General features: G+C 37.7%; 1 protein-coding gene across 1 annotated transcript in view; it reads left to right on the top strand.

The window, feature by feature from the left end:
- The window catches only part of ITGA8 (integrin subunit alpha 8), a 172,878-nt gene that overhangs the window by 114,999 nt on the left and 40,914 nt on the right, over window positions 1-16,965 (top strand). The window contains exons 24-26 of the mRNA XM_073334109.1: window positions 2,871-2,976; window positions 4,869-5,027; window positions 12,602-12,727. Coding sequence (XP_073190210.1) covers window positions 2,871-2,976; window positions 4,869-5,027; window positions 12,602-12,727 — 391 coding nt within the window. The remainder of the gene's footprint in view (window positions 1-2,870; window positions 2,977-4,868; window positions 5,028-12,601; window positions 12,728-16,965) is intronic.

Here is a 16,965-nt window from a genome sequence, read left to right as displayed (position 1 = left end):
GGGCCAGCTTACCCGGTGATGGTTGGTACACAATTGTGTGTGACTTCTATAGCTTTAATAAAAAGTAAAATACGTGATTTCTTTCATTGTCATAAGAAAGTGTTACAGAAATAAAGTGACAGCAGTATAGAGTAAATTTGGTGACTTTCGTTTAAATATTCAGTCTCATACCAATTTTTCTTTTAAAATTCAGTATTTTGTAGTAGACAGGACTGTGTAAATCAACATTTTAAATTAAATATGGTGATATGAAAAGCTTTTTTCCATAAAATATGAAATATTACCTAAGAGAAACATCCAAAGAATGGTGAAATGAGAGTGACCAAATTATCCTGATGATTGAGGTCATAGATCAAATCCAAATTCTTATTGTACATTTTGGGCAAATTGCCTTTCAAAAGACTTTACCTATTTTATTTTATTAGTGTTTCTGTGGATCTGATTCCCCCATCTTCTACTCCTAACAGTTTAGTAGGAGTCCTTAGACAATACGTTATTCAAACATTCAGATTTCTAAATTAAATACAAAATAAAATTAATCGAAATGTAGAGATAAATACCCTTCAAATTAACCTGATTTACTTCATTTATTATAAAAATAGCAGCCATCCCAAGCATCCATTGTAAAGTTTATTTTAATAGATTTTACACGCCCCGTATTCTTTTATTTTAAAATAATTGTAACTGAATGTCCAAATTTATATTTTTTAAATTGTTTCTGTTGATGAGAAGAAAACTGCATGAGGAATTGAATAGGAAACACAGGTTTTTAAAGCCTTCTCTTTTTTATTTATAGCACAGCCAGTGTTTTGCAATATTTTAGTGGTTCCTTAAAGTGACATGTGTCAGGGCTTTGTTTCCTAATCTCCGAAGAAGCATTAAAACAGAGACTACTACTGGAAGAAAAGCAATTTGTGAAATTTAACAGATTAGAGCCAAGCACCTAATTTAAAATTCTCTTACTTTTTAAAAATATATATTAATTTTATGTGTCTTATGTGGCTTTAAGCCACATTTAGTTTATGAATGTGGCTTCTGGTATCCTTGCTTTTGTGAGTTGATGGCCTTTTTACAGCCCGAGGGAATATCCAGAATTACCAATATAGTACAGGCTTGCCTTAACATTGTGAAGTCACAGTGTTAGCTGTTCTTTCCCTGTGTTTCCAAACTACTCCAGATGCTCTCCACTTCTTCTTATCCAATATTCCTTTATTTTCTGCTATATTCTGCAGCAAAATTTCTGTCAGATATTTCAGTGATTGTGCATGACATTAGAACTGGAAACAGAAACCTTTTTTTCTTCCAAAGACATTTTAAAATGTCAGCAGTTGCAACAAAAATATTGGTTCTTCTAGGAACAACCTGCTCCTATGGTTCTGCATTCTGTGTTGAGATTCAAGAGAAAGCTATTTTTAAGATCAGTGGTTAGAAAGCCATGATTGTTATGTTATATATTTAATCAAACATTAACCTAGATGAATAATTCATTTGTGATTTAAATTTTTTACAATATGCTGTTGGCCCAAACATGAATTTCCAGCTCTGAGAGAGAACACATTTAAACATGACACCCCTCCTCAAAGCTGCATAATCTTAAAATTAGTACCAAGTGGGTTTTACAGCAAAACTGCAATCAATGTTAATTGCTGCAATGAAGGGGTAATATTTAATTTGATTATTTAGTATTTTAACACAAACCTACTTCTGTTTCAGGCAGTATTGTTGGATGTCCGTTGCAGGATGTACTGACCAGAACTCACATAATGAGCTAGAAGAGAATCTTGGGCTGTGACAGTTTAAGATCTCATAGGCTAAACTGGGTTAAAGTTAGTGACTGGATGGGAGGCCTCCAAGGAACTTGCAGGTGCTGCAGGAAATAGTATTTGTGATTTAGATAGGAATTTTAAAAGAATTAACACTACTCAGCCTTTTCTGAGATGGTAGGAAGGAGAATTAAATAGGAGGCTAGAAGAAAGTTGTGAAGTTCTAATTTACTTTGGGATCGAGATGCAAAGAAGGTAGAAAAGCATCTGATCCAGGTGCTTAGTTTCATTATGTACTATGTCCTTTTCTCTTAACCCTTGTTTACTGATTGTATGATGCTCTAACATTTTGGATAATTGCGATGAATGTTACTGTTTTTGAACCAAAAAGAGGAAGATGATCCAGTGTTTAGGGCACTAGCCAGAGCTGAGGCACACTGGATACAATTCTTTGCTGCCCAACAGACTTTCTGTGACCCTAGGCAAGTTGCACATCTTAAAATGGGAATAATAGTACTTCCTTACCTCACAAGGGTGTTGCAAGGATAAATACATTGAAGATTGTGAGGCACTCTGATACTACAAGAAGGGAAGCCAAATAAGTACCTAAGACAGATAAAATTGGCTTTAAAAAGGAAGTAGAATGTAAAATTCTAGACTCTGGAAACTCTGGATGAGGATGAGAAGAAAAGCCTGAAGTTTTTGTGTAGAGCACTAACCTGAGTTTATAGCATTGAGTGATGCCTTCAGAGAGCAGAGTGAGGAGTATGCTATAAATACCTAGACAGATAGCACTCTTTCCTCCAAGTCAAAAGAGAATCAGTCCTCCAATGGTTGGGGGCAACATGTGGCTGGAGGGTGCCATCCTTCAGATGAGATGCAAGGCTGAGATACTGACCATTAGTGCTCATTAAAGAGTCTATTGCACTTTTTGGAAGTGTTGTCCAATTCACCTAGCATAATTCTAGTGACCATTCGGCCTATCTAAAATGTATTTGTAGTTTCAGCTGGATAAAGTAGTCTTACCTTTGTTAAAGGTAGTATATCTGATGATAACATAGCAGATGAATCTGCAAGTGACATATTAAACCTTTTTATATATTGCAGTGTGTCTCATCCTCCACAAATTGTTTTGCCACTTCACAACTGGGAGCCTAAAGATGAGCCCACCAAAGAAGAGGATGTCGGCCCTTTAGTAGAACACATATATGAGGTATAATTTGAAGGCATTTAGCTTCTTATAGGTCTGATTCTGCTCCATTGAGTTCATTTGGAGTTTGGTCATTGTCATCATCTGGAGCTGGATACAAGTCTTAATGCAAATATTGTTACTCTAGACGTTCGTCCAAATTCAGTCCTGGAGTAACCAGGCACAACTCCTGTGGTTTAGTGAGAGAGGCACCAGTTTATGCCAGGGCAGGATTTAGTCCCTGGTCATTAAGGAATTCTAAAAACATTTGATGTTTACTAAATACTAACCAGGAAGCTGTGGACCAGATCCAAAGCACATTAAAGTGAAAGTTGAGTTTTTCCATTGACTTCAATGGGTTTTTGAGCAGGCACTATGAGAACTATGAAACTGATAAAATATGTTGCCTTTAAAATGTAAGTAACTTCAAAAATCACAGCAACTTAAATGCAACAACATGTTCTCTGCTCTCCAAGTGAAAGATGTGTAGCTTCCAAAAGAACAACAAAAAACTTCACAAGTATACACAAGGAGGCTTTGTGTATTAATATTTTGAAGTGTATGTCTTTCCATCATGTGTTTTTTCTTCTGGAGATATGCTGATTAAAAAGAAAAGGGGTTCATGTTCAAAACAAGTACTTTTAATGAACTAGGCTGAATACAGACCGTGTTTTGAATTTGATAGATGACCTTCTGCAAGGGGATGAAACAAAAAGTGCTTCACTTATGGTTACAATTCACAAGCCAGTAGTCAGGAAAGGATAGGCAATTTGAAACAGAGAAGGAACCACTAAACTTAAACAAAATTATATTGTTAAAATTTGCAAGCCAAATACTGAAGTTAAATTAATCAGAGATATCAACCTATGAACAAAATAAAGTGTTTTGTTATAATTTTACAGCTTAACGTGTTTCTACAATTTGTAATAAGGATCTTCATGTTACCCCACTTGGGCTCTGATGCAGCAGTACACTGAAACATGTACGTAACTTTCAGCACATTTGTAGTCCCATTTAATAAGGAATCCCCTATGGTTTAGTCACAAATAAAAAACTTCACTGAAAAAGAAGTAAGGTTGAAAATGTGTGTCACTGGGCTCCAGTTAAAGCCCAGAAACCAACAGTGCACCTTCTTCACAAAAAAAACTTTTAAAACGTCTCAGAATGAACAGCAAAGCATCCAGCCTATTCCACTCTTACACCAGACCCAATTTACGCCAGCTACCCAAACTTAAAATTGCCCTCACACATTTGTGAAAGTATGTGCTCATGTGAAAAAAAAAATTAGAAGGTTCTCGGTGCATCATTTCTTTTCTGATTTCTTTTTTTACCAAACTTCCCAGAAAAACTCTTTTCTGGGATGTGCTGTGACCTCTTAGATTTCAGGAAGATTTTGGGGAAAGCTGGCTTGAAGAGGTTTGAAAACTGGGTTTTTAATAATGAGGAAGTAGATTGAGCCTTCATTATGAAACAGCTACTGCTGCTCCCTCAAAGGGGGTTAGGTTCTGACACTGATGCAACAGCTATATATTTCCAGTAACGCCGTTGTTGTAAATGAGGACAGAATTTAGCACTTTATTTTCTCATCCCCACTTCGTAGGCAATTGCAGACCTTAGCATCAGAGGTAAAAATACAGGGGAGAAAGCCACTAAGCACTTAATATTGACCGGGACCTAGGAAACCTGTGTGTTATTCCCACCTCTGCTAATGTCCTTCTGGCTGACCCTGAGCAAATCACTTCACCTCTCTGTGCTTCAGGTTCCCCACCTATAAAATGAGAATAATGATGTTTACCTCTTTTGTAAGGCTCATTGAGATCTCTGGCTGAAAAGTGTTGTAAGGTCTAAATAGATGTTGTTGTTGTTCCTGGCCTTGGAAAGTTGTACATTGATGAGTTTTGTTGTTTATTTGACAGCTGTACAATATTGGACCGAGTGCCATCAATGAAACATTACTCCATGTTGGATGGCCTGCATCCAGTCGGGAGGAGTCTCTTCTTTACGTTCTTCATATTCAGACACGTGGACCATTGCAATGTCAAACAAGCTCTGCTATCAATATATTGCAAATAAAGGTAGGATATTTGCTACTGTTTTTTAGCCTTGTCTACATTTTGTTTGCTTTTTTGGACTGCCACGCCACACTGAGCTGAAGGTTTCATTCAGCTGTTCACAATGGCACCCAGATAATTTTCCTAACTTGGAAAATGTCGCTATTTAGAATGTGTAGAACCTGACAAGCTTTGTACTGTGATGTGTGTTAAATCTCTATCCTATTTTTTATCAAGGGACTCTGGTTTCAGTTGCAAGGTTGCAGCCCCAAGAATTAGACACAAGATGATTTTACAATCGGGAACTTTGCTCTCTCTGTTTTTAAGGGGCAATTTTATTACAGCTGTAAATAGACAATGCAGGATTTTGCAGCTCTCGTGAGACCCTGTAAATTCTTGTGCCATTAGTTTGCAAATGCCAGCTCCCAAGAGCTCAATATTTGGGAGATACTTGCAGATGCTCACATATATCAAGGTGCCTCAGTTTGGCTTATCTCTACATACAGCTGGTTAATACAACATAAAACTGGTTTGTTTATCTAATGCACATTGCACTTTCTGACAAAACTCTGAGTGAATCTCATAACATGCAAGTAGTCTGACTTTTGTGGTTCAAGTTCATAGTTTCACAAGTTTATGAAAATGTTAACAATGGAAAAATATTAGCTCCCTACCACTTTTTAGTTTTTGGACTGAAGACTCTATCATCATACAATTTTTCTTTGGTTTGATAAGACTTTGGCATTTTTGCTGCCTCCTAATCTAATGCTAAAAAGTGTATGCATGATTAACTCAGCATAACTGCATCAAATTAAATGATCAGCTACTAGTCAAGATTACTAACTGCACACTTTCCTTCTCTAAATTAATTCGAATTATTATTGATTGCAGACATAGAAATAAGACTACTTTGTAGAGACTAGAGTCTGACTCTGATTATACTTATATTGGCTTCATTGGAATTTATATTACAATAGAAACTCAAATTGACTAGTCATTCAGAAATGTACAGTAGCAAGATCTAGTGCCTGTCCCCAAAGAGTTTACAATCTGAAAAGAGAAAAAGTAGATAAAGGGTAAATCAGAAAGTCAGAAAACATTCAGGCAAAATGCTCAGAGAATTGTGCCTGGCACACACGTTCTTACTGCCAGCTTTTTAAAAAATATACATGAACTATCCTACCTGCAATTTCCACCTAGCCTTTTTGTTCTGCTAAATAACAAATGAGTAGGATTTCATTCCATCTGTACATGAAAGTGCTACCATAGAGTTTTCTTGTAATTCTGGTAAACTTACCTGGCTATCCAGGTACATTCTCAGCTATGGGGTGCACTCATAGTTCAAGACATTTTTGTCAGATTGATAAGATTATATCATGGACACTTTTAGTTTCCTGCAGTTGTTGAACAGCAAGTTCATATTTGTTTGTAATCAAAAACTACACTCTGATTTTGGGACTATGGTGCCCCGGATGCTGATCAGCAGTTGACTGAGAATTCTTGTCTATATTCTTCCTGATGTTGATGGTCAAAAGACAAGTGTGTGCCTCAGTCATGTTACCTGAAAAATAGGGATAACACCCACTGAGGAGTGTTGTGAGGCTTAACAAATTTCTCTTTATGCTTAATAAAGTGTTTTGATATCCTCCAATGGAAGGTGCTATAGAAGGGCTATGTTTTAACATCACGTAAATAAGATCACTGATATTGTACAAGATGATCAAATGTTTCTTCCCTAGAAATGAAAATTCTCCCATCTTTTATTCTTCCCCTTCTACTTGCAAATGCTGGAATCATTTAGCAGAACAAAGCCTCAAAGTTGCACATCACTACTGCATAAAATTTGAAAAAACCAATTGAGTTCCCAAAATAAAAATCTACAGAATAAGTATTCTGTATTGTACTATACTTGTTATAACATTTATTTCCTTAGTAAGGTTAATTTGAAGAAGCTTTCTGTCCATTTCTTAGACTTAATATTTAGTTTGTGTATGGCATAGTTTATGGACATGCTTTTCTTAGAAATCTTGTTTAATACACATCATATCGGGTATGACTTTACTGCAGTTAGCAATTATTGGGACAGTATAAATAAATAACCTGCAATACATCTCATAATACTTGCCAATTTCATTCAGAATTATTGGTGTATTATAAGTACAGAGAGCAACTCTGAGATAAAACCTGAGATCCTCACTGAAAGGTGCCTTTAAGGTGCAAGGCACCAACATCCCAGAGCTGCCTGATGGACAGGCGAAGAGTGACAACCGTGGCAGCTACCGCCACCCCCTTTTAAAGGGCTTTAGAACACTTTCCCTCTATGGCTGGTGGAGATGGAGGGAATCTATTACTCCCCCTCCTTCCCAGGCTCCTTTGGCGTGGCCAACATTGCTAGTCCCATGAAGTTCTTGTGCTCAGGTGAGCAAAAGAACTGGGGGTTTAGATTGTAAGCATTTTGGGGCAGGCATCATCCTTTCTATTCAGTCTTTGTACAGCACCTAGCACAATGGGGTCTTAGGGCTGGGATTCCTAGACACTAGTGAAATACTAATACTAACCAGCCCCGGTACTGGGGCACAAATGGCCCCTGAGGAAGGCTTCTTGCACACACAGACACATCTTGCACTCATATCCAGCAGTCAACCGTAATAATCTGGCATTAAGTTTTTACCAAGTCTTCACCCATACTCCCACAGAAGTCAGCTCAAATTTCCCTGAGTTAAAAACCTTAGAATTTGTTCCATTTGCTTTTAAATACACTATTTTCTTATCAGACCCTAGTGATTGTTTTCACTACTATTAACTACACCACAGTTGCCTGCCATTTTTTAACAAATTGCCTGCTTTGTTATTTATATTTCAACTCTAATGGTTTGCTTTTAGCTGGCATGCATGGAGATTTTTTTTACATTGTATATTCATGTACTTTAAATTGTATAGTATGTGAATTCACACATTACCTAAAATGATAAACTCTATCTCCATGTAGTCACATTAGGAGTCTGTTTTTATAGCTGCTTTTAAGTGCTCATGGTTTTTAATATTTCAACAAATATCTATTGTTTCTGACTGTGCTATAAAATTTAATTGCTGAGTGCGGTGCTGAATGGAATGTAACACACTAATGGGAGGTACTAGGTATGAATGGCTGATGAAAGGATTCATACAGTATATTATTATTTTATAACTTGGTAGAAGCTTTTGCTTTGTCAGCACTATGATGCATTTATCAGTATAACCTTTCACTTGTCTCTTGTTAGTCATTTTTACAATGAAATGCTTCTCAAATTATTTCAATGGCACTGGCACAAAAAAAAGGACCAACTGGTTTTCTATTCTGCATTATTGTTAATTAATGTGATGCATCCAAATTATTTTCCTTCCTATGGATCTGATTCTCTATTCATAGCAGCTATGCAGATCTTGGAGTTTGGGATAAACCTATGTATGTAAAGGCCTAGTAGCAACCATTTCACAAAAGCATTGATCTGTCATTCTCGAGAAGTGTGTATTTTAAGATCCACATTTCTTATGGCAGATCCCCCAAAAGGAGCTGGGTTTGGTTTAAAGTCAGAAGATTTAGCAAAACTCTCCAGTTCTACATATTATGCCATGAGAAACAAGATAGCTAATTTATTAAACATTACTGATTCCAGACACTTCTTGGGGTGAACACTTCTTGTGTGTAGCCAGTAGAGAGTAAGTTGTTAAAGATCTTGTGGGAGAAACAGAGGTCCACATGTAAAACCTATTACAGATCTGTATAAACCGGGATTTCAGAGTCTAATCTACACAAGGGCAGCTACATTGATAGCAGGCCACTGGGGGCTGAAATCCTCAGTGTAGACAAGGACTACTTTTTCACTGGTACATTTCAGCTTCAGTCTCGCTAGTGCTGCTGTGTATTCCAGAAGCAGCTTAAACAGACTACTCTTGAAAATGATGAGTAAAGTTGTACTAACAACAAACTTTTAGGCTTGCTAAGAATTCCAAAAAATCAAAAGATTTGTTCAACCCAAACATTTCAGTTTTGGTTTGAACTAAATATTTTGGTTCAATTTAGAGCATTTTAAACTGTTTTTATTTGAAGGAACTTATTTTGAACAGAAAAATCAAAACAGTTTGTTTTGAAAATGTTGAAACGAAGTGTTTCTTTTTCTGAATATTTTCTTGTTGGCTGGTTGGCTTTTTGTCAACATGAACTATTCAGTGAAACCAACATGAATTTGCAGAATGTTTTGGTGTTGCTGAATCTGCACTTTTCACCCCTTTCCTCCCCCGTCCCCGTCCCCAAAAATTTCAGACAAAATTTTTTACCCAGTTCTAGAGATCAGGATAAGGGAGAAATGCTACATTTTCCTCTGAAGTTCAACAGCTCAAAAACCACTGGTGAGAGCAGGCAGCTGACATACAAAGAGAAATGCCATATCTTTCTTCCCACATAGCCACTGTGTTCAAGAAGACTTCTCAATTATAAATTTGATTTAAGAAGCTGCACTGGGAGCATTATAGTCAGGTTTGAGAGGAGTTCATAGGCAAAAGCATGCTTCAGGCTGTAGTGACATTTTTTATTTTTATTTTTTAACATAAACAGAAAATTACTGTTTTTTTCACCTTCCTATTTTCTTTTCCTCATTACTATCTTATTTTGATAATGGCTACATCTGTTACGTAAATGAGACTGGCTGGCAATGAGGGTTGTGATGTCATATCTCTGTTTTGTGTGGAATTTGATCATGGCAATGGAAGCATCAAAATGAGTAACGACTAAATAAGGGTTTAGATGCTCAGCATATTATACCACAAATTTAAAATAGCCTTTCTATATTTTAACTTTACAAAAGCATCATAAACAGAATGATAACTGCTTTGTTTCAAATTAATAGTGTTAAATAAATACTATCATCATATGTTACTACTTACAGCAAACAGGAACAGATGCTGGTGGGGGAAAGGCTTCAATTTCCAGGACAGATTGTATGTTGACTAAGGCTGAGACTTCACCGAAGGGTATTTTATGCCTAACTTAGATGTCTAACTTCCACTGGAGTTAATGGGATTTGGACACCTAATTCCCGTAGGCTCCTTTGAAATTTCCAGCCTAAAATGCTTTTGACCTTTCTGTTTCATGCATACCTACCAGAGGAGGAGGCGTGTGGAGGGGCCAAGAAGGCCAAAACTAGACAAATGTAGGGACCATCAAATGGCTTAGAGAAAGGTATGGTCCACGAGATAGGAGCAAGTGCATGAAAAGCTTTAGAAACAAAGGGCCAAACTCACCCCCTCTCCCGACTCCAGGAGAATACAGTTTTATCTCCTTATACTAACCTGGCCCCGTGGGCCACTGGAGAGATTCAACTCCTGAGGTAGAACAGGAGCTACTTCCACATCTATCATTCCCAGGTGGTTCTGCCTGTCTAGCGCAGCTTTAGTCTCCAGTGAAAGCCATACAAACTGAAGCTGCAATAGGAATACACTGAATCAGGGTTTAGCCTAGCCATGTCCGTCCCATGCCAGCACTGCCAGCTTTTGGAGCTGGAGTTGCCGCCCAGGTATCTCCCCATAGAGGATAGGCTGTGGTTGTCTGGTGCTACAAAAAAGCCAGAAGACTTTTCACTCTGGAGAGAATCTTGCTACAGGAGGGTAATTTTGAATTGCTTCCTGATGTGAAGAGGGAACTGCTGGAGATGTTTGAGAATTGTATGTGGATACATTTCTTAAACATGTGAGAGTGTGGGTTGTAATACTTTGGAATAAGGAGAGCTGAAACCTCCACAAACTTTTAACCCTGTATAGAACATATACAACATTACTTATTTGTATATATTAGCCTTGTAATCTATTTAGTGTATTTTGTCTTTGAGCATGGGTGCTGGGGGTAAAAACACATCCTGACTAAAATGTCATTGAAACTGTCACATTCCAGAAAACAGTTTGGTTTTGAAAATTTGGTATTTTTACACAAAAAATCGCTTCATCAAAAATTTCCCAACAAGCTTTATTCATGACCTATCCACCCTTGGAATCCTTTGATTGGGATTCCAGCTACCAAACTGGTCACCCAACTATTCTAGTGGATAGAATACATGTATTTAACGTAAAATATCTGTACTCAAGACTAAGAACAAGTTTTCAGCTGAATCATGGAGACTAGCTTTAGATTTTTGCAGTAACTGAATGTCCCTGTTGCCAAAACCCTATACTCTGTGAAATATTCACAATTTTTTTTAATCTGTTATTTGACCAACTCTACCTTTATATATAATCTGTGATCATATATTGATGGCTTCTTCCAAAGATAAGTTTCAGTTTATTACAGTGTATTCCTTTTAATTTGTCATCATTAAGGGGCCCTACATGTACTGATGAAAGAATCTTGGAAATAAATAACACCCATGTGTTACCTCACTGAGAGAGAATGAGAGAGATTTACTATCTGCTTAAATATTTCCTTACTGCAGAGAAAAAAATTAATTTAAGTAAAAGAATTTCATTTCTGATTAACGACTTTTTCAGCAGTTAATTATACTATTCTTCCACTCTGTGGGATGTTAAGAAGTAAACTGTCCTGACCCTCATACATTAAATCAGACAAATGGTAGAAATATAGTACTATACAGGAATAGCGTATGGAAGGGGTTATGTGTGTATTTATGTCTGTGTTTACCTTTTATACTAAAAAAAATTCTGATAACTGCAAATACTTATTTTGGAATTTGTTTAAAATAAATGCAAGTTTTGTGCTTCAGAGTTTAAATGCATAGCAGCCTATACATTCCTTTAATCTGAGGCCCTTAAGGAATTGTTTTGGATGTATTTATGTGAATTCCTGCTGAGGTCAGATCACAAACTTCATCATATATTTCATTGCAGCTTGACTTGATAAAACTGTGCTAAATTAGAGAATTTATCTCTCCTTCCTGAAAAATTAGGATCCCTTTTGTTTCTCTGGAAGCTTCAAGAAAGACAAAGGAAGACACTAAGTGCCTTCTATATCATCTAAACACAAAACTACCAACAATAAAAATAGACTTTGTCTCTGAGATTTCTGTCTCTTAAATTTTCTGTTTGTGAATATTCACACAAAGTTTAAAGACAAATCAGTTGGAGTTTTTACTAAGTTGGAGAATTTTTGTTATAATAATTAATCTTCCAGAAACAACCACCAAAAATGAGGATAGTAGGATGCAGATCTTTTTGGATGCTGGCAAAACCATTACATTCCTAGAGCCAGATTCTGATCTCTATTAATGACTAAATTCAGTGGGAGTGACTTTGAATTTACACTGTAACAGAGATCAGAACCTGGGCCCGGGAGTCTAGCAAAAACAAGTACAGCAATGAAATTGGCTCCAGTAAAGAATGAGGATTAGAAAAAAAAATTATCTAGTGCAATGCATATTGCTGGACACCATCCTTCTGTGCTATTACAAATCAAGCTGCTAGTTGAAGAAAGTGGTATCTAGTCTCATGGTAGTGCTATTAAATTTATAAAAAAAAACAAGTTAGTATAAAGTTCAAGCTCCCTGAGAAGGCAACATACCTGTTAGAGTAACTGTATGGTATATTATTACAGTTCACTGTCTTTCTTTTTCCAGTTTGCTATTCCACAGGACACCCCGGAACTCACTGCTTTTTTGCATAACTCCACTATTCCTCACTATATCGGGCGGAGGGATGTCACCATGGTAGAACCTCGAAGGAAGAGCTACGCAAAAATACTGGTGAGCTAATTTGAAATATATAGTGCTAGGACTATATGCGCAAGCTATACAATGTGACTGTTGGTTTTGTCATATTCTCTTTACAGACTTTTAACTTCCTACTGTTCTAAGTGACAAGTAAATGATGGAACAACTGATTTTTAAATCTCTTGTCTTAACTATGCAATCAATCCTGATGCACTTGCATGAGAGGAAAGTGATCAGGAACAGCCAGCATGGATTCACCAAGGGAAGGTCATACCTGACTAATCTAATCGCCTTTTATGATGAGATTACTGGTTCTGTGGATGAAGGGAAAGCAGTGGATGTATTGTTTCTTGACTTTAGCAAAGCTTTTGACACGGTCTCCCACAGTATTCTTGTCAGCAAGTTAAGGAAGTATGGGCTGGATGAATGCACTATAAGGTGGGTAGAAAGCTGGCTAGATTGTCAGGCTCAACGGGTAGTGATCAATGGCTCCATGTCTAGTTGGCAGCCGGTATCAAGTGGAGTGCCCCAAGGGTCGGTCCTGGGGCGGTTTTGTTCAATATCTTCATAAATGATCTGGAGGATGGTGTGGATTGCACTCTCAGCAAATTTGCGGATGATACTAAACTGGGAGGAGTGGTAGATACGCTGGAGGGGAGGGATAGGATACAGAGGGACCTAGACAAATTGGAGGATTGGGCCAAAAGAAATCTGATGAGGTTCAATAAGGATAAGTGCAGGGTCCTGCACTTAGGATGGAAGAATCCAATGCACCGCTACAGACTAGGGACCGAATGGCTAGGCAGCAGTTCTGCAGAAAAGGACCTAGGGGTGACAGTGGACGAGAAGCTGGATATGAGTCAGCAGTGTGCCCTTGTTGCCAAGAAGGCCAATGGCATTTTGGGATGTATAAGTAGGGGCATAGCGAGCAGATCGAGGGACGTGATCGTTCCCCTCTATTCGACATTGGTGAGGCCTCATCTGGAGTACTGTGTCCAGTTTTGGGCCCCACACTACAAGAAGGATGTGGATAAATTGGAGAGAGTCCAGCGAAGGGCAACAAAAATGATTAGGGGTCTGGAACACATGACTTATGAGGAGAGGCTGAGGGAGCTGGGATTGTTTAGCCTGCAGAAGAGAAGAATGAGGGGGGATTTGATAGCTGCTTTCAACTACCTGAAAGGGGGTTCCAAAGAGGATGGCTCTAGACTGTTCTCAATGGTAGCAGATGACAGAACGAGGAGTAATGGTCTCAAGTTGCAGTGGGGGAGGTTTAGATTGGATATTAGGAAAAACTTTTTCACTAAGAGGGTGGTGAAACACTGGAATGCGTTACCTAGGGAGGTGGTAGAATCTCCTTCCTTAGAGGTTTTTAAGGTCAGGCTTGACAAAGCCCTGGCTGGGATGATTTAACTGGGAATTGGTCCTGCTTCGAGCAGGGGGTTGGACTAGATGACCTTCAGGGGTCCCTTCCAACCCTGATATTGTATGATTCTATGCATTATATACTGCACCATTGATTTTCTTGGTACTTTACAGACAAATTGTGACAGATCCTTTACCCAACGATCTTATAGTCTAAGGACCCAGTACTGCAGTTCGGTCCACAAATGCAGACCTCTCTACCAATGCATTGCCTCAAGTGGCCTCTCTGTGAAAGTAGAGAGGCTCATGGATTGCACACACACATGCCTCCACCCACTCACTGGGGTCTTTCACCAGATCATGGCCTAAAATAATGAAACATAGTAACACTTTTAAAATCTATGCATATATTTTCTTCACAGGGCTTTAACGTTTTCATAAAATTCTTAAACTCAGCTACTGAAATGTACCAAAAATAACAGCGCTGTCCCATAATATTGTCAAGTGCAAATATTCATTCAATAAATACTCAAGACATTCTCTGGCTTCAAGAAATGTCAAGTATTTTGTTCTTTAAAGTATCACAAGCCATCAAAATAGTTCCGGTATAATTTACCAGTTTTTTTTTAGTTTTCATGGGTAAATATCTGACCAATCAAAAACGTAGGGTCTGTAAAATGTTGGCAACAGCAAAGACCTCTCACCCAGTGTAGCAACATAGCTCTGAGTATCAGTCTCAAAGCCTTCTGGGACATGAACATCTGGACGATAACATGCTGTCAGTCTGGTTTTTGTTGTTCATACATTGAGTACTCCACGTTTTAGAGTATTTAAGCATCACAATTACCAGGTCCTTTTGCCTGGAGGCTGTATTTCTAAATCGGTGACCCTGAGGCCAAAACCTGGGATTCTTGTGGCCATCATTTCCATTTATTTTTATTAACCCCAACCCGAGTTTTATTAACCCCTGCTGTCCAGTCTCCTGTTAAACGGTTCACTGTCACCATATGTTTGAGCTCCTCACTATCACCAGAAGTTGTCACAAATAGTCAGGAAAAAAAAAGAACTCTGTAGGCCTAAGCTCTGCTTGTAAAGTAACAAAAAATGTCTTTACATTATGTCTGAAAATGGAATTTGACTATTTTTTAAATGGGGGGAGCCCAAAGCTGAAATTAATTAATGACTTATTTTAATTTAAAAATAGAATCACAGAAGTACTGATTTTATATACCTATGGTTGTTGTGTCCTGCATAATTCTTCCGTCACCAGAAAGACGACAAAAAAACCTAGCCTTTGGAAGACAGACCATTCAGTACCACAAAACTTTTAATCCATTTCTCAGTAATGCCTTAATTATCAGTTATATTCCTCTGTAACTACTCTCTTATGTTACCAACATAGAAAAGACTTCAGCAACTGTGAATGGTTAACAAAATTTATAAGTATGTACAGTCTTTGCATCTTATTATGTACTTTAAAATAAGAAGAACCAGGGGTTTTTCAGCAGCTTGATCCAGACAGACAATATTAGATTGATTTCACAGAAACATAGGACGTCCCAGTCTGGATCAGACTAGCAGTCCAACTAGTCCAGGATTCTCTCTCTCACAGTAGCATTAGCCAGATGCTTAGGAAGGTGGCATATGCAGCAAGCATATGTAAAGTATAGAAATGTTTGGTAGTCTCTCGCTTGTCGTGTGTTTTTAGGCTAGAAAAGCAAGCCAATGTGTTGTTTGTTAGATGATGCTGATTTTTGCCATTAGCCCATTTGACTGAGTACTATGTTCAGGACTGGTTAAAACCTTTCCATGAAAATTGTTTTTGCTGACAAATTGGATTTTTAATTACATTTAAAATATTCATGGAAAGTGTCTGTTTTCCACAGAAAATTTTGACTTTTCATCTGAATATCAAACACTTTTTGGATGAAAACTGAACATTTTTAATTTTCAGCCCCAAAATTTGTTTGGTTTTCAGTTTTTGATGAAAAGTCATTTTTTTACAGGGGGAGAAGCATTTTCCAACTAGCTCTAATCCTGTCCTGTCTGTCCTGTTTGCTAAACATTTGGTTTCTTTCCTTTTTACCTCTCATGGTTTCCATGTAGTGAAGACTATAAAGGGCTAAATACATTCCTAAGAAAAATAGGAATGTGTGCTCAGGTCTTCAACTTTCAGCCAAAATCAGGCTTTTTGCACAGCAATGATTTAGAATCCTAGAATATCAGGGTTGGAAGAGACCTCAGGAGGTCATCTAGTCCAACCCCCTGATCAAAGCAGGATGAATCCCCAACTAAATCATCCCAGCCAGGGCTTTGTCAACCCTGAGCTTAAAAACCGCTAAGGAGGAGATTCGACCACCTCCCTAGGTAACCCATTCCAGTACTTCACCACCCTCCTAGTGAAAAAGTTTTTTCCTAATATCCAACCATATTTTGTTAATATGTGTTTTTGTCCTCTGTAATTAGAAATTAAAAAGAAAACAGATGAAAGGTTAAATAAAGCTGGTTAGAGAATGACTGAATAGGAAGAATTAACTATGTATATCCTCTACAATAGGTCCTGTAAACAAGGCTTATAGCATGAGTCTCTTCTGAGGATGTGGAAAGTAGAGAGAAAGCACACAGCCTCTACTTTAGATGTAATGAGATAGAGATTTATGGGGAGTATTGTTATGCTGGTTATACTGGTGTAGCACTATAGCTAGGCATGACTCTTTCTGGAATATGTTCAGACATAATAAAATATATTAGCACCCTATTCACGAAGGTAGTTACCCAGTTCTATCAGCGTATGGTCTCTGAAAGAGGATATTCTTACAGAAAGTACATTATAGCACTAATGAAGTGCTGTGTCTGTAGAGGTGATACCTTTGCTTCAAGACAATCAGAACCACTTGGCATCGCCA

This window comes from Lepidochelys kempii, chromosome 2 (assembly GCF_965140265.1).
Source record: "Lepidochelys kempii isolate rLepKem1 chromosome 2, rLepKem1.hap2, whole genome shotgun sequence".
Taxonomy (NCBI): Eukaryota; Metazoa; Chordata; order Testudines; family Cheloniidae; genus Lepidochelys; species Lepidochelys kempii.
The sequence above is the reverse complement of the archived record's forward strand: the minus strand, read 5'-3'. Positions and strand labels throughout refer to the sequence as shown.